This window comes from Chlorocebus sabaeus, chromosome 2 (assembly GCF_047675955.1).
Source record: "Chlorocebus sabaeus isolate Y175 chromosome 2, mChlSab1.0.hap1, whole genome shotgun sequence".
Lineage (NCBI taxonomy): Eukaryota > Metazoa > Chordata > Mammalia > Primates > Cercopithecidae > Chlorocebus > Chlorocebus sabaeus.
Window position 1 is genome coordinate 87,958,750 of NC_132905.1, and position 18,380 is coordinate 87,977,129.

An 18,380-nucleotide genomic window follows, 5' to 3' on the forward strand; every position below is an offset into this window, starting at 1 on the left:
GTGGCTGTGCTGGTACCTAAGATTCATGATAAAGTCCCCTTTGCATCTCCCTCTGATTTTCTCAAACAGAAGCAGTTTTGCTCTGTAGTCACCACAGCCAGAGTATCTGGGTATCACTGCTGGCTATTCAGGGCCCAAGTGCTCTTCAGTTAGCAGGTAATGAATACTGCCAGGACTGAATCCTTTCCTTCAGGGCAGCGGTTTCCTTCCGGCCTAGGGTTGCCTAGAAATGTCATCTGGGAGCTAGGGCCCAGAGAGGGGGTACCTTATGACTCTCACCAATGCCCTATTATGCTGTGGTTGAGCTGGTACCCTAGATGCAAGACAAAGGCCTCCCTACACTTCCTTCTCTCCTCAAGCAGAAGGAAGGGGTCTCTTTTGGAGCCTCAACATATACAGCTTGAGGTTAGGGGCAGGGTGATGCCTGCACTCCCTTGGCTGCCCCAACCGGTGTCTCAGTGTGTCACATGCCCCCTCAGTCTACAGTCTTTGAGCTTAATTCACACTGGGACGCCCACAGGAGTTGCAGTCCTTATGCCCTAGACTGCCTTTTGAGTTTACTGGAGACACAGAGTGCTGTAGCCGTGGGTGGCAAGGTTTGCAGGCACTCAAGTTTGGACCATTGCAATCGGAGATTCCGTTCTGGCTAGGGCTGGTTTAAATGCTCCCTCTATGGCTGGGCATCAACTGAGTTTGGTCTGGGTTTTTTTATTCTCTAACAGGACAGCACTAAGTTCAATGCCTCACAATGGCTGTGTTCTCCCTTCCCCAGAGCCCAGAGATGCTCTCCACACCAGGCCACAGGTGCCACAGTAGGGGAGGAGTGGCGTCGGAGATTCGGGACGCTTTTTCTATCTCTTCAGTGACTCTTTTAGTGATTTGATGTTAAAACCAGGTACTAGGAGTGCTCACCTGAATTTTGATTCTTATGAGGGGGTAGTTTCTCTGTGTAGATAGCTGCTAACTTGGGGTCCTTGCTGTGGGGAAACGATCACCAGAACTTTCTATTCTGCCATCTTGCTTCGCGTCCTCTGCCCTAGAAACTGCTACTTTACAGTTGAGAAAACTAAGATCAGCAGATTGTATTTCTTATAAAAGAAGGTGGTACCAATTAGAGACATACATGTAACTCAAATCTGCGACGAACAGTTTATTGGTGTCTCAAATAAGCATTTATTTAGTTTTTTGAACTTCATATCTTCAACCTACCTCTTGAGGAATTCCCTCATTGCGTGCCTCCCTCTGCAACACTTTTTTAAATTCTTGGCTCTGTAATAATGGTGGGAACAATAATTCCTGGCTGTGTAATAATTCCTGGCTTTACTGTATTGTTCACTGTTGAAAATTAGCATCCTGTAAACTCTTAATCATATCCCCAGGATAATTTAAATAAAGTACTATAAAAAGGTGGGTGGATAAATTAGGTATCTTTTCAAGGAAAATTATTATTCTGTTATTCCTTGACTCATAAATCTCCCTGTTGCAGGAAGGCTCTATGGATAGCTTATATGAGCCGATCCCAGAGCAACAAGCTAACCAAGAAAACAAGTCTAGTAGAACTGATTCTCCTATCCCACCCTTCGGAGAGAGTGAACAAACACCGAACAGTCTCTTCGTGGTGAGTGAAGCATTAACTGGAGTGGATTTTTTTTCTCTATTATAGATCTAGAATCTCTCGCCTCATGATATCTGTTAATGCAGCAAAAATTCACTCTTCTCAGAAGGTTATGCCTTTAGTTTTTGATTTTCTCTTTCTTGTTGTCTTTTTTATGATTTTGGCTTATTAAAATGACCACCATTTATTGAATGTGCACTGGATGATTATATAAGTTAACTTAATCCTCAAAGCTACCTTATGACTATAAATAATCATATCATTTTCTAGATGTGGAAGTTGCAAGAAAGAAAGGCAAGAGAAGATACCAAAGGCTATAAACTATTAAGTGTTAAAGTTGGCATTTAAACAGATATATATCTGAGTCAGTAGTTTCTGGCAAACCAGCTGGTAGTTGCAGGGGAGACCTAGATTGGTAGCATTTGTCAATTTCCACCGTGTAAATGCTCCACCATGGCCAATTTCAAGCTACCCATAGTTTAACTACAGGTTTGCAGTATCTGAATATTTAGTTAATAATTATCTCAAGTGCTGATTCTGGCACATCACTGGCTGCTTTCAAAGTTTATGCTCTAACCACTGTAATAAAGTGTTTCTTGAATTTATGGATACACACCATCATTTCTAAAAGGTAAGTGTTAGAAAAATGCAAATGCAAATTGTTTCGTGAATTATCTTTAAAATTGCTAGAGATAGAGTTTTCTGCATTACACAGAATCGTACCTGTCCCTGTTCAACAGTGCTGGCTATCCTAACTCTTAGGCAATTGACCTGTATTTAAAATACAGTGGACCCTTGAACAACATGGATTCAAGCTGTGCAGGTCCACTTATACGCAGATTTTCTTTTGCCTCTGCCACAACTGCTCCGATTCCTCCTCCTCCTCAGCCTACTCAGTGTGAAGATGACAGGAATAGAGACCTTTATGATGATCCACTTCCACGTAGTGAGTAATAAATGTGTTTTCTCTCACTCATGTTCTTATTAACATTTTCTTTTCTCTAGCTTGCTTACTTGTAAGAATACACTATGTAATACATATAACATACAACAGGTGTATTGATTGACTATTGATGTTATCAGTAAGTCTTCCAATCAACAGTAGGCTATTAGTAAAGTTTTTGGGGAGTCAAAAGTTATATGAACATTTTGTACTACATGGGGCATCAGCAGCCCTAACCTCCATGTTGTTGAAGAGTCAACTATATTTTAATACATACGAACTTATTTTACATTTGTTGTGGCTTAGGAAAATATAAAACAGCCTATGTCTACTACAGAAAAAGAGCATCCGTATACTTACAGATTTAGATGCCACTTCCTGTCCTTATAATCACACTTTTCCGGTTAACACACAAAAAATCATTTTTTCAGTGCCTTATTTTTGTAAGGTAATATATGTATACATGAAATTATGTATGTTTATTCTCACAAAAATTTTAGAGAGATTTAGAAAGGTAGAAAAGGTTAGATAACTTGTCCACTCAAAAAGAGAATACACCAGGGTTCAAACTCAGAGCTTTTTTGCTTCAGAGAAAGGGTAACAACAAATTTTAAGTTTTGCACTTACCTTCACACATACCTATTTTGTTCTTTGGGTATATTAAAAATGGATTATTGCCATAGCTTCCAAAGTTTTGGCTTCTTGAAAGCTTGGAGCAATTAGAAAGCAATGTTGGAAAGCAAGTTTGATAATAAATCTCAGTAACATAAAAATAATACAAAAATATTTTTTAATGCAGTGGAAACTCTTCCCTTAACTTTACACCTGTTTGAACGTCCCTAAGATGCTGGTATTGCTAGATATGCATAAGAGAGAGCAATAATATTTTGCACATATTAATGTGAGAGAGATAAACCATTCACATGGAGGCTGTCAATTGACATTGCAAATTGTTCATAAGCATTTTCACCCCATAATTAAAAAGAAAAATCGAATAGGCTGAAGAGCCTGAAGATATTTTCTTAAATGTGTGAGTTTAGTAAACATGCATGAAAAACGACCATTTCATGGCCAACTAGTCTACTAAAATTTTTTCAATCTTCATTTATATTGCAAAAGAAGACAAGAATGATAAAAACATGATTTCAATTGCTACAGCTCTATCTCTCTCTGTAATTTCTCAACATTTAATTAAAATATATGTATACATACAAACATAAATGTATGTATACACGCATACTGAAAAGTCAGTTCAACCCTTGATTTCACCTTTTAGTTGTTGAATTACGCCATTCCAATCAAATTATTATTAACACTTAGTATATTCCTAATGAAAATTATTTCACAACTTAGATGAATAAAGTCATTTTTTTAAATAATTAAATCAAAAGATTTTAAGTACCTGGTTTCTTAGTATCCTCAGTTAATGGTTTGGAGCTTTCCTAAATTTCCTTCTCAGCCTTTGAGGAATAGATTTTTTTTCTTTTTCTCCTGGTATTGGCACTTCCTTCCTCCATCTTGATGTAAGAAAAAAAAGTTTCGGACCTGACTTAACAGTACCAGAAACAAATATTATTCCATTTGGACTCATTCTTCAGAAATACACTGAAATCACCCTAAAGCTAATGGAGTTCTGGCTCAAGCTCCCAGTCCTCAATCCGGGTATTTGTAACCTTTCCAGAGTAGAGAGGTACTCCCAAAATCTCTAGAACCAACCTGACAATACATCTATTTGTTATGGAGGAAACTATAGCCCATAATAAAAATAATGTCAGTTGCCACATGAATTGAAAAGGAAAATCAAAATGAGAGAAGAATCTTTGGTTTCCCTTATAAAATATATTATTTATTCATACGTACTAGGAATTTTACCCTTTGGATACCACTACTTTGAACATAGTGGGAGTTCCATAGATGAACATAACATCATCAATATTCTCAAAGGAGATGATCCAGTGTAGCTCATATGTATCATTATGGGTAGTAGAGGCATTGAACAGAAAGAGGTTTATTTGGGAGGTTTTTTTTTTTTTTTTTTTTTTTTTTTGAGAGGGAGTCTGGCTCTGTGGCCCAGGCTGGAGTGCAGTGGCCGGATCGCAGCTCACTGCAAGCTCCGCCTCCCGGGTTTATGCCATTCTCCTGCCTCAGCCTCCCGAGTAGCTGGGACTACAGGCGTCCGCCACCTCGCCCGGCTAGTTTTTCTGTATTTTTTAGTAGAGACGGGGTTTCACCATGTTAGCCAGGATGGTCTCGATCTCCTGACCTCGTGATCCGCCCGTCTCGACCTCCCAAAGTGCTGGGATTACAGGCTTGAGCCACCGCGCCCGGCCTTATTTGGGCGTTTTAAATGAAGAATATCATACATCATCATAAATATCTAGTTTGTATTTTAATTGCAATTTCAGGAAGGATTGATAATGGATGGCTTGTCCAAAGAGAAACCAATTTAAGATATGGGACATTATTAAATGTTTAAAAGAAAAATAATAAGTGACCCGCTTGCAGTATATTAGGAAAGGCATAAGTGTTGGAGGACAACTGCCAAAAACTAGCGGGAGTGAACAAGCATGCGGCTAAGTAAATGTGCTGGGAAAAAAAATAAGCTAACATATTAGCCTAAGGACTGATCAATCCATAATGTTATTTTAAACGTAGCCTGTAACTGCTTGATTCTGTATCTATTTTAGTTCCTCCTTATGTCTGAAGCTAAAGAAGTATTTGAATTAGAAAAAGTGAGAATGCTACGGTTCGAATGTTTCTCCTAAAAAGTTCATGTGTTGGAATTTAAACCCCCAGTGCAATCATACTGACAGGTGGGGTCTTTAAGAAGCAATTAATAGATCATGGGAACTCTAACCTACAAATGGATGAATGTCGTTATCGTCAGAGTAAGTTTGTTATCGAGAGTAGGTTTGTCATAAAAGCCAAGTTTGGCCCTCTCTTGTTCTCTTTGTTTTGCCCTCTCTTGCTTGCCCTTTTGCTTTCTGCCATGGAATGACACAGTAACAAGGTCCTCACGAGATGTGGCCCCTCTGAAGACTTCTCAGCTTCCAGAACTGTGAGCCAGTAAATTCCTGTTTGCTATAAATTACCCAGTCTCAGGTATTCTCTTACAGCAACACAAAACAGATTAAGACAGAGAACATAAAATGTTTGTATCTCTGCCAATTTGGGGTTAACTGGATCAAGTCTGAATTATCTGACTTGCTGTCTATATTGATTGAAGTAAGCAAATAATTGTCAGTTTTCCACTTCATTTTGTATCTCATAAATTGATAGAAAACTTGAGCCTTTTAAAAAATGTGCTTAAATGTGGGTCAAAGGCAATGCTCCTATTTTTCATATCTTGTGCACAGTTGTCATTCAATAAATATTTGTAAGCTAAATAAATGGATCAGTGAAGGTTCATTACTCAAGCTAAAGAAAGTCTTAATAATAATGGAGAGCCAATGATGCAGCGGATGAAATTGTCAGCTTTGGAGTTGAGCAGTTATGGATTCTCTTTCTAGTTCTGTCCCTTAGAAGGTATATGACCTTGGAAAGTTGCTTAAAGTCTTGCAGTCTCCGTTTCCTTACACTGTAGAACAAGGTGAGTAATGTTCTGTATAAATTTGCCAAATTCAATTGTAGAAAACAGAAGCGACTCTTGCTACTAGAAGCAGGCAGGATTTAGCATAGAAGTTAGAGAACCCTCAGAAGGGCTGATTTTCATACTCTAGAGCGGGCACTGAAAATCATAGCCTGAGGCAGCCTGTAATTGTATCATGCATGAACTAAAAATGGCTTTTATATTTTTAAAAGTATCTTTAAAAACAGAAACAAAAATAAAGGAGACAATAGAATGCAACAGAAACTGTGTCCACAAACCTAAAATATTTCTATCTGACTTTTCACAGAAAAAGTTTGCTAACCCCTGCCCTAGAGCTACACGGTACAACCGCAGGTGGCAACTGATTACTTGAAAAGTGGCTAGTCCAAATGCAGATGGACAACAGGTGTAAAATATATAATGTGTTCTAAAGATTTCATATAAAAAATGAGTAAAATATAGGTGATTAATCATTTTGTAACGATGATTTGATGAAGTGATAGTATTTGATATATTTTAGATAAAAAGGAAATTTTACTCATTTCCTTTAACATGGCTACTGGAGGTGACCTCCACTTTCATATCCCACTTTCCAAATTTCACATGGATGCATATAATCTGCCAAGTCTAAATCATATCTGCTATCCAAGCTTTGCGGGAATGTATATAATGTGGTTTTTAGCCTTCTGGTTTTTGCATAGAGAAAGACACACCAGAAGGTACATGGGGGAATGTTAAGGGGAATTCTACTATGTACACCACTCTCCCCTCTCAGGGTCTTTAATCCTTATTGTAAGTGGTGTCACTACACTCTAACCAAAACACACACATACACAAACAGTGCCTTCTCACCACTGGAACTCCTTTGCAGTGTATGTGAAGGATGGCTGGCTTTCAGAAGGTGACTCTCCTTTGTCTCTAGAGAATATAATTTGTGTTAAGCTGGTCCCAGGCACAGTTTTATGATAATATTTAAAACGAGTTGGATATAACAATCCCTCTGCAATACTTGGGTCCTGTAAACTGTTAATAGATTAAGACCTTTTTTTTTTTTCAGTGAAGATACAGACAGATGACCAAAGAAAGCAAGATTATTTAATCACATTATTTTAGAGAATAAATCACAAACAAAGGAGTTGATACACAAAATCACTGCTGCATCTTCAGGCAGATGACATTCTCAGTAGCAGCTGAATTTAAGGATTACCTGAAGACAGATACCCAAACCCCATCTTGGAGCTATTACAATTACAGCAGCCCTGTCCATTGGAAATATAACGTGACTCACACATTTTAGTTATTCTGGTTGTCAAAATAAAATGTTTTAAAAAGAGAGACAGGTTAAATTAATTTTAATAATATATTGAATTAAGCCAATATATCTAAAGCATTATCATTTCAACATGTAATTAATACAGAATTAATGAGATTTGTGTATCCTTGTTTCTAAACTAACACTGAAATCTGATGTGTATTTTATAGTAAAGAGCACATTTCAGTTCAGATGCTGAAACTTCAGTGGTTAAAGTGCAATCAGTCCCAGCGAAAAAATCTCACCTTTGGTTTTAAATTAAAATTAAGTTAAATTAAAATTCACTTTCTAAGTTGTATCAGCCACATATTAAGTACTCAATATCCACTTGAGACTATGGATGGCTGCCATATTGGACAAGGTAGGACTGAAGGCTTGAAATCTGATGGTGCAGAGGCATAAAAGTAACCAGAAAATATCAATTCTCCACTTCACTTAGGGAAGTACAGATGTTAAAGTATAAAAATGTTTGATGATAGGCAATTAGTTATATACTTTTCGAAAGAGCATAGATGTTAAAGTATAACAATACTTGATAATAAACAGTTATACACTTTTTGTTTGTTTGTTTGAGACAGAGTCTCGCTCTGTCGCCCAGGCTGGAGTGCAGTGGCGCGATCTCGGCTCACTACAAGCTCCGCCTCCCAGGTTCAGGCGATTCCCCCGCCCCAGCCGCACTCCACGCCTCGGCCTCCCCAATAGTTGAGACTAGAGGTGTGCACCACCATGCCCTGCTAATTTTTTGTATTTTAATAGAGACAGGGTTTCACCATGTTGGCCAGGATGGTCTCAATCTCCCGATCTCGTGGCCTCATGATCCACCGGCCTCGGCCTCCTAAAGTGCTGGGATTACAAGCGTGAGCCACTGCGCCCGGCCAGTTACACACGTAGAGACAAAATTAGAGGAAACACATCAGTTTACCAGTGAGGAAGCTGAGATTAGTGACTTGACTGCAGTGACAGATGGAGTCTAGGCTGGAGTTCTGGATCCCAAATAGTAGTCCTGTTTTTTTGGTTTCTCTGCCACAAGCGTAGCGTGTGTGGCGGCAGTGGGGTGGGGGGTTACATGCATGCACGTGTACACAAGACTGAGAGAGATCAAGAGGGGATGATTAGGCCGGGCGCGGTGGCTCAAGCCTGCAATCCCAGCACTTTGGGAGGTCGAGACGGGCGGATCACGAGGTCAGGAGATCGAGACCATCCTGGCTAACCCGGTGAAACCCCGTCTCTACTAAAAAATACAAAAAACTAGCCGGTCGAGGTGGCCGGCCCCTGTAGTTCCAGCTACTCGGGAGGCTGAGGCAGGAGAATGGCGTAAACTCGGGAGGCGGAGCTTGCAGTGAGCTGAGATCCGGCCACTGCACTCCAGCCTGGGCGACAGAGCGAGACTCCGTCTCTCACTCACACACACACACACACACACACACACACACACACACACACACACACAAGACGGGATGATTAGAAGAGTGTCTTTTTGGGAGATGAGGAGTGAGGAAGAGGAAACGTTGGTAGGAAAAATAACCCAACCTTATAATATGTGCTAAATATATTCTGATATCTAGAGAACATAGTGCAAAGAACTTGAGATGGGTGAATAGACTTACATTTTATTCCTGCTCCCGGACTGGGAACTGTGTCTTTGGGAATGTGATTGAACTTCTCTCACCCTAAGTTTTCTGAGCAATAGAATATGGATAAAAATTTCTGTCTCTTGCAGAAAACCAAACACCGCGTGTTCTCACTCATAGGTGGGAATTGAACTATGAGATCGCTTGGACACAAGGCAGGGAACATCACACACCGGGGCCTGTCGGGGGGTGGGAGCCTGGGGGAGGGACAGCATTGGGAGAAATACCTAATGTAAATGATGAGCTGATGGGTGCAGCAAACCAACATGGCACATGTATACGACATATGTAACAAACCTACACGTTGTGCACATGTACTCTAGAACTTAAAGTATAATAAAAAAAACAAAATCTGTCTCCTGGTTTACAGTGAGCATCAAATATTGTAACCCACTTTAAGCACCTGGTATGGTGCATGTTAATGATCATCACCTTTCCTTCTGCAAACCGCCACACCAGGGCACAGCAATCTTTTAATTTAGTATCCTTGATTAAATGACTTTAAGTCAAACTCTCACTTAATCTTGGATGTTATTTTAAAATAACTGCTTAAAATAATTTGTAATCAATGCTTCTTATCTAAAAGTATTGATTTTTACTGGACAAGAAGAAGCAACAGGATTTATTGTTGATGCGCATTAGAAAACCCAAGATTTTAATTTCCACAAATCGCCTCAAACACCTAGGTGTAGTGCAGTGTTTGATAATTCAGCCTTAGATTTCCCACCAAATGTAGACAGCTGTAAACAAGAACATCTATTACAGTGGTATTTTTTCACCTACTAATTCATATTTCAGGGTTTTCTTTTCCTTTTAATTTTTTTTTTTTTTTTTTTTTTTTTTTTTTTTTTTTTTGAGACGTAGGCTTGCTCTGTCGCCCAGGCTGGGGTGCAGTGGCCGGATCTCAGCTCACTGCAAGCTCCGCCTCCCGGGTTTACTCCGTTCTCCTGCCTCAGCCTCCGGAGTAGCTGGGACTACAGGCGCCCGCCACCTCACCCGGCTAGTTTTTTGTATTTTTTAGTAGAGATGGGGTTTCACCGTGTTAGCCAGGATGGTCTCGATCTCCTGACCTCGTGATCCACCCGTCTTAGCCTCCCAAAGTGCTGGGATTACAGACTTGAGCCACCGCGCCCGGCATAATTTTTTTTTTAATTTTTTTCACTTTAAGTTCCGGGATACAAATGCAGAACGTGCAGGGTTGTTACATAGGTACACGTGTGCCGTGGTGGTTTGCTGCACCTATCAACCTGTCATCTAGGTTTTAAGTCCCACATGCATTAGCTATTTGTCCTGATGCTCTCCCTCCCCTAGCCATTGCCCCCTAACAGGCCCTGGTGTGTGTTGTTCCCCTCCCTGTGTCCATGTGTTCTCATTGTTCAATTCCCACTTATGAGAGAGAACATGTGGTGTTTGGTTTTCTGTTCCTGTGTTAGTTTGCTGAGGATAATGGCTTCCAGCTTCATCCATGTCCCTGAAAAGGACGTGATCTCATTCCTTTTTACGGCTGCCTAGTATTTCATGGTGTATATGTACCACATTTTCTTTTCCAGTCTATCATTGATGGGCATTTAGGTTGGTTCCATGTCTTTGCTATTGTGAATAGTACTGCAATAAACATAAGTGTGCATGTATCTTTATAATAGAATGATTTCTATTCCTTTGGGTATATACCCAGTAATGGGATATGTGAGTCAAATGGTATTTCTGGGTCAAATGGTATTTCTGGTTCCAGGTCCTTGATGTATCACCACACTGTCTTTCACAATGGATGAACTAATTCACATTTCCACTAACAGTGTAACAGCATTCCTATTTCTCCACATCCTCTCCAGCATCTGTTGTTTCTTGATTTTTTAATAATCACCATCTGACTGGCATGAGATGGTATCTCATTGTGGTTTTGATTTGCATTTCTCTAATGATCAGTGATGTTGAGCTTTTCCTCACATTTGTTGGCTGCATAAATATCTTCTTTTGAGAAGTATCTGTTCATCTCCTTTGCCCACTTTTTAATGGGACTTTTTTCTTTTTTTCTTGGAAATTTGTTTAAGTTCCTTGTAAATTCTGGATATCAGACCTTTATCGCATGGTAGATTGCAAAATTTTCTCCCATTCTGTAGATTGCCTTTTCACTCTGATGATAGTTTCTTTTGCTGTGCAGAAGCTCTTTAGTTTAATTAGATCCCATTTGTCAATTTTAGCTTTTGTTGCAATTGCTTTTGGTGATTTCATCATAAAATCTTTGCCCATGCCTATGTTCTGAATGATATTGCCTATGTTTTCTTCTAGGGTTTTTTTTTTTTTTTTTTAATAGTTTTGGGTTTTTAAATTTAAGTCTTTAATCCATCTTGAGTTAATTTTTGTATAAGGCGTAAGAAAGGGGTCCAGTTTCAGTTTTCTGCATATGGTTAGCCAGTTTTCCCAGCACCACTTATTAAGGGATAATGATAATAATAAAATTAAATATTTTAAAAATCCAAGTTTAATTTTTTATATACTTACTCATCAACATTTTGTACTGATAAAAATCACTGGAAAAATTGATTAAAATATTCCCAGCTACTAGATGTTAATGAAAAAGTAATATAGCAGATTCAAGCATAGTTTTAAAGACAAACAATATGATATGCGTCTAACAGTTGGTTAGAGCTCAGCACTAATGAGGCCAAGGTCAGGGGTTAATCTCCTCATGGCTAGTTAGTTTTGTTCTATTTCATAGCCAATGGCAGCATCCATAACTTCAGATAGCTGACTTGGATATGCATGCTATTGATCATTAGGGAGTCTGGGCTGAAGGATAGAGGGCACCAACAGAAAACCATTGCCCATTATGGGAAGAACAACTGAAGGGTAGAAATACCCTGCTCCATTTGTCCATGAAGATTTTCTTTTGCTATAATCAGTATTAGGCCACCAGGTATAATTCTTCACTTTCAGCTTGAGATAACTCATCAGACAATAGTAAGAGCATTAAAATAGAAAACTGAGTTCTCCTTCTGGCTTGGTTTCTAAATAGAACTTGATTAAGTCATTACCCAATCCAGAACCCAGTTTTTACCTCTAAAAACTAACAGAGTTAGACCAGATGTTTTTTAAGGTCCCTTGCTGCACTAAAATGGCTCCATAAATACATTTAAGATTTTTTTTGGAGTGGAGGGTTGTCCAACATTAAACTCTATTACCTTCCTTTTGGTACTGCAGAAGGCAAAACTTTAAGAGGACCTCAATGAACCCCACTGTATTAATCAGGGTTCTCTAGAGAAACAGAACTAATAGGGTGTGCATGGTGTGTGTGTGTGTGTGTGTGTGTGTGTGGAGAGAGAGAGAGAGAGAGAGAGAGAGAGAAAGCAACATCTAGACTGGTGTTTCACTAAATATCTGAGTACTGTGGCCTAGCCATGTTGACACATAAAATAAACTAACCATAACATCTGCCTTTTGGTATTTATGTCCTTGTGTAATCTTCATCCTTGCATGTTACTTGATTCCAATAGAGAAGGGCAAAGGTGACAGGAAGTCACTTCTGTGATTAGCGTACAAAAGACTTGCTAGCAGACTGCCTCTGTTGCTTTCCTGTTTTGCACACTATGATGAAGCCAGATTCTACTCCACGTGGAAGAGACGCACATGATAAGGAACTAGGAAAGGCATTCAGTCTATAGCCAACAATGAGGTAAGGCCTCCAGCCCAACAGCCTTCAGGAAATTGAATGCTGCTAACAATCACTGAGTAAAATTAAAGGAGAATCCTTTCCCTAGCTAAACCATCAGATGAAACCTTAGACCTTTGGGCCAACAATTGATTACAATCCTGTGAGTGACCATGGAAAAGAGAACTCATCTAAGTCAGGCCCATATTCTTAACCCACAGAAACTCTGAGATAATAAATGTGTATTTTTTAAGCCATTAAATTTGGGAGTAATTTGTTGCACAACAATAAATAACTGATACAGGAACTAAAATTAATGTGACAAGATATTGATCACGGTTATTTGCAGATAAACAAATGAATGCTAGTTAATTTAAGCAGAAAGGAATATACTGCAGGTTATAGAAAGCCCAGAATTATTGGGAACTGAAAACACATACTCTAAGCTTGCAGGAATTACGCCGAGAAGGCACACTATAAACTAGCCACCAAAGATTGCTGCTGCTTCTATCACAGTCAGGAAGTGGCCAAATCCAGAAGCTACTACCACAATGGCTGGCTCCAGAACCACACTCTCTCCACTGAAGTTTGTGACCTTAAAAATAGATGCACACACCTTGCTGTTTCCCTATGTTAGTCAGGTTTTGTATCAGTGTCTCAAGTTAGCATCTGTGATACATGTGACCTAAACAACATACCTTATTCTAGTAGCAAGAGAAGTTAGAAAATGTGTTTCTTTCCTTCTTTCCTTTCCTTTTTTCCTTCTTTCCTTCCTTCCTTCTTCCTTCCTTCCTTCTTTCCTTCCTTCCTTCCTTCTTTCCTTCCTTCCTTCCTTCTTCCTTTTTTCTTCCTACTTCTCTTTTCTCCTCTCTTCCTCTTCTTATTCCTTCTTCTACACATTGATTTTCAGATCAATGAAAGACAGATGTCCACTTCAGCAAGAAAATATATATTCAAAATATCTAGAGAGTAACATAAGTAACTGTGATTAAATTCTGATTTGTAAGTATCAAGCCTAACTTCTATAAGAATCCCCAGAAGGAATTCCTAAAAATAATGCAATACAGTAATTAGAAGCACAAAATTTGGGGGAGGAAGTCAAACAAACATTATAAAAATCCCATCTTGGGTGGGGCACAGTGGCTCTCACCTGTAATCCCAGCACCTTGGGAGGCAGAGGTGGGCAGATCACAAAGTCAGGAGTTTGAGACCAGTCTGGCCAATATGGTGAAACCCCGTCTCTACTAAAAATACAAAAAATTAGCCAGGTGTGGTGGTGGGCACCTGTAATCCCAGCTACTCGGGAGGCTGAGGCAGGAGAATGGCGTGAACCTGGGAAGCAGAGCTTGAAGTGAGCCGAGATCCTGCCACTGCACTCCAGCCTGGGTGACAGAACAAGACTCTGTTTCCAAGAAAAATAAATCCCATCTTGGACAAGTTCCTTAAACTCTTTATGCCCTTGTTTCTTCTCCTATAAAATGAGAAAACTATTTGTTACTTAATTATCAGGTGAGAATAAAAAGTGACAACGTATTTTATACTATTAGCTAGAAGACTCAGACAAAGTAAATGATCAATAATCGGTGTTAACTCTAAGTACATAACTGTGGTTCGTAGTTTAATGGTACAAGTCCCGTGGAGAACGTGAGATTTAAGGTCAGCTTAAAAAGGAAGAACTAGAGGTAAAAATGACGAAAGAGAGGTGTTTAAGATGTTATCACTGCACAGTGTCCCAGAACCTTTCAAAAAAGGTCTTAAAAAACCACTTAGAGTCTAGTGTCTTATAAATCGGTAAATGGACACACTGAAATGTGACATGTCATCTTAGAATAGGTGAGTAATGGAGAAGTCAAAGTAGGTGACTCCCAAGTTGGTATTCTAACCACTTAACTGCATTTCTTACTTGACTTAAACTATTAAAATTGAGAGTTTTTTGTTCTGTCTTATATTATCATCAGCATTGACATAGCTATTAATAATATAGACACTAAAGGAAGAAAATGAGATTAACAATGGCATCCATCAGCTAGGTCTTCATCAAACTATGAACGAGAGGAGTCAATGTCAAAACAGTGCATGTAATCCTTTTCTTGACTTTGAGATTGTATAATGACTCATAACAAGCCAATATGTAAAACATAGATTACGTTGACTAAAAAGGCTGCACTTTTCCTTCATTTTTATTGTTTCCTGTTATATCTGTGATTACATACAGCTGTTCTTCTGCCACCAATTCATACATGAACACCTTTTGGTAGTTTTAATTGGTTTCCTCCCGTAAATAGAGACTTACGTTAAAAGAAAATGAAATCAATAGATTAAGGTTAATTGTGCTCTGTTCTTTTTTTTATTTCCTAGGCTTACGGGAGAACTACTAATTGAATCTGATGAAAGCCATGGTTATCTCTTTAATCATTTTAAAAAAAAAGGCTGTAAAGCACAAAAGCCCATTCCTACTTTAATTTTCTCTTAAAAGCGTTTGTCATCACTACTGACATTGGACTGAACTGCTATAGATCAGGCTCCATGGATTGTTTCTACAGAAAGGGATTTCAAAATTCTTGTTCATCAGCCTTCGTTTTATACATGGATACCTGATTGAGCTCTGAGAGGGTTCCTGGGTCTTGCCCAGTTTAGTAGCAGCCGTGGGAGAGCAAGCCAGGTTCTGGAGCAAGCCAGGTTCTGTGGTACCAGTTCAGTGCTTTTCCATTGCAAAGATGGAATTTGACATTTTCACCCGTCGGATTTCCTATCACATTTTTGTGCAAGTTTGTTTGTCTTGCTCTTGTTTCATGAAGATAATGAAGATTAAAGAAGATAATAAGTGGCAGGAAACATGACACTTAGTAAACATTAGTTGTTCTTTCCTTTTCTAAAACCTTGTGTAAATATAATTTTATAAATCACATGTAAGGACACTTGAGAGGGCTCTGTTTTAAGACATCTGGAAGGGAATCTTTTTGAAAAGGAGGAATCTTTTATAATGCAAATAGCCATCCCCTAGGTAACCTGTTTTGCCATCCTGGATATTTATAGTGCTCTGAGAAGAGTTTGTTGCTTTAGGATTGATATAAAGCTCTCTTCGCACACTAGTAGACACATGGCAAAGTTCGTGCAATTTACCAGCTCTCTTCCTGATGGATCATGGCCGCTCTGCATTCTCCAGGCACTATAGGCTACAGGACCTGCCCTGTGATGAGAGGCTGTGTGTGGATGCTGTACACCACCCTCTTAGGGAAACCAGAATTCATTAGCTGTATGAGGTTGTTACTTGAAGACAGGAGCTGAACAGGCTGGCAAGAAAGCCTTACTTTTCCCATCAGAAAGAGCTGTTGCTTTTCCTTCTTCATTTTATTCTCACAGGAGGATAAAATCTGTTTTCCCTGAGAACCATAACATTATTACAGTAATATGCTTGGGCGGCGGCGGGGGGGCCTCTAATGCACAAACTGCCACCTAAATTCATTGGTTCCTGAAGTGCCCGCTTTTAATTAAATGTGCTGTCATAAATTGCTGGGCATTCTCTGATGATGATGATGGCAGCTACAAAATGATTAATACCTTTAAAACACATCAGTGTGCTGTCTACACACTTGTCTTCAAATAGTACTAACTTATTAGTATTAGTGCTTGAAGAAGGGTGTTCTTTCTGAGGTGTTTATTTAGTAGTGACATGTGGTATTACATTTCTCTGCATTTTTGTAGCTAATCTCCCTTCTGGCCAATAGTGCTTCTTTGTGAAATTTCTGACCTAGATGATAAGTAGATTTTGTATCTATGCCGTCAAGCATAGAAGTAGTATCAGGTAGTAGTGAAGACACTGTAAAGGTAAACTGAGGCTGGAGCCAAACCGGGAATGAAGACACAAGGCAAATGGCAGTGAGAATAGCCTTTTATTAGGGCTTGTGGGCGAGGTTCCTTGGTCAAAGGCGTGGGCCGAGGAAGTCGCGCTGAGGGAGGAGGGTAGGGGCTTCATATAGCCTGAGAGGTAAGGAAGCTAGTTGTGCAAACAGGACCTGGGGGGTCTTGAAACTACTAGGGCAGGAGCTGAGTAAGGGTCATGAGGAAGGGGTCTTTGGAAACTGTCAGCCAAAACTGCTATTTATGAACTTGTGGAATGCAGGTGAGCTGCAGGTCACGGGGGAGTGTGACTGCCCAGCTGGAACCTCTGATGTATGTAAGTCTGAGGGTGTGTTCAAAGAGGGAGGGAAGTCTCGAAACAAAGGGCCTGCTGGAACAAAGGGCCTGCTACGCCGAGTGGTGCCGCCATGTCGGGTCCAGGTCCCTGCCTAACAGACACCATGCACAAAACCCTAGTTTTATCAGTTCCTAGTTGTGTGAGCTTAGGCAAGAATATTGACTGCTCTGTGTCTCTGTTTACCTATCTATAAATTGAGGTTAATTGCAATAGTATCAATCCTACAGATTGTTGTGAGGATTAAATTAATTACTACACATAAAGCATTTAGAACTATGCTTGATACTGTATGTATTCCACTGTTGTTATTCTGCAAATACTATTCTGCAAAAAAAAAATCAGGAAATCACAAAAGGGATAGGATTTTATCCTTGTTGTTCTTAGTAATTTGCTTTTTAACTGACTGGGCTCTGATATTTACCAACATTCCCCTTTGCCATAGTGATCTCATTCATAACTTGGGAGACTTCTCCTTCATTGGATTTTTTCCATACATTTGCAATCAGGTATGGAGGAAGGCAGTAGGACTTCTTCGCATTTGTGATCATTTGTCACTGGTCACATAAATCTTCTTGTTTTGAGAATACAGTTGATAGTTCAATATGTATTTTTTCATCTTTCTGATTGCCTTAGACACACTGAAAAATTAGTCTATTAACTTTGAAGTTTCATAATCATCCTCTTTGCCATATGTCTATTGGAATTTTAAAAATGAACTGTCATGTCTTCTTTGACGTCTGTAGGAACTTTGTTCAAACATAGGAAGCCAAGAAATGTCCAGAGACATACTTATTCAGTTTGCGTGCGGCATTCTTGGAATCACTGTATTTTAATATTAATATAATCATTTTAGTTATGCAAGTGAACAATCTTCATTTTTGCAAGAGAATGAATTAAGCAAACTAGAAATTAAATTAGTTTATTTTAGTAGGAATTTATATGTTATACATATTTACATATGTGTTTGTACCCATGTTCAATTCACTTCAAAATCAGAATTCTATGTAACTATTAATAAACAATTTATCTAATGAGAAATATCATCTATATGTATCTCCAATGTGTTTGACATCATGTAAGGATTTTACATAAGTTAACTCATTTAATCTTTAAAGCTAAAAAAAGGGAATTTAATAGGATTCTGAGATCAACAGTCATTGGTGATAGATAATTGAGAGAAAGACTACTTGCAATTCTTTTTTGCATCTAAAACAATGAGGGGCACATGAAATGCTACCTTAAAATATGACACATGGGCATACTGAATGTACTAGACCATGTTCACACCGCTATAAAAAAATACCCAGAACTGGGCAATCTGTAGAGAGGAAAGAGGTTTAATGGACTCAGTCAAACCGCTGTGAGGGAGGTCTCAGGAAACTTATAATCATGACAGAAGGGGAAGCAGGCAGAAAGTACCTTCTTCACATGGTGGCAGGAGAG

General features: G+C 39.1%; 1 protein-coding gene across 2 annotated transcripts in view; it reads left to right on the forward strand.

The window, feature by feature from the left end:
• Positions 1-18,380, forward strand: part of SAMSN1 (SAM domain, SH3 domain and nuclear localization signals 1) — a 175,306-nt gene that overhangs the window by 16,501 nt on the left and 140,425 nt on the right. The window contains exon 2 of one of the 2 annotated variants that reach the window (XM_007967038.3): positions 1,487-1,618. In XM_007967038.3, coding sequence (XP_007965229.1) covers positions 1,487-1,618 — 132 coding nt within the window. Of the gene's footprint in view, positions 1-1,486; positions 1,619-2,363; positions 2,562-18,380 lie in introns of those variants that run through there. The other variant, XM_073010349.1, reaches the window with a different exon arrangement.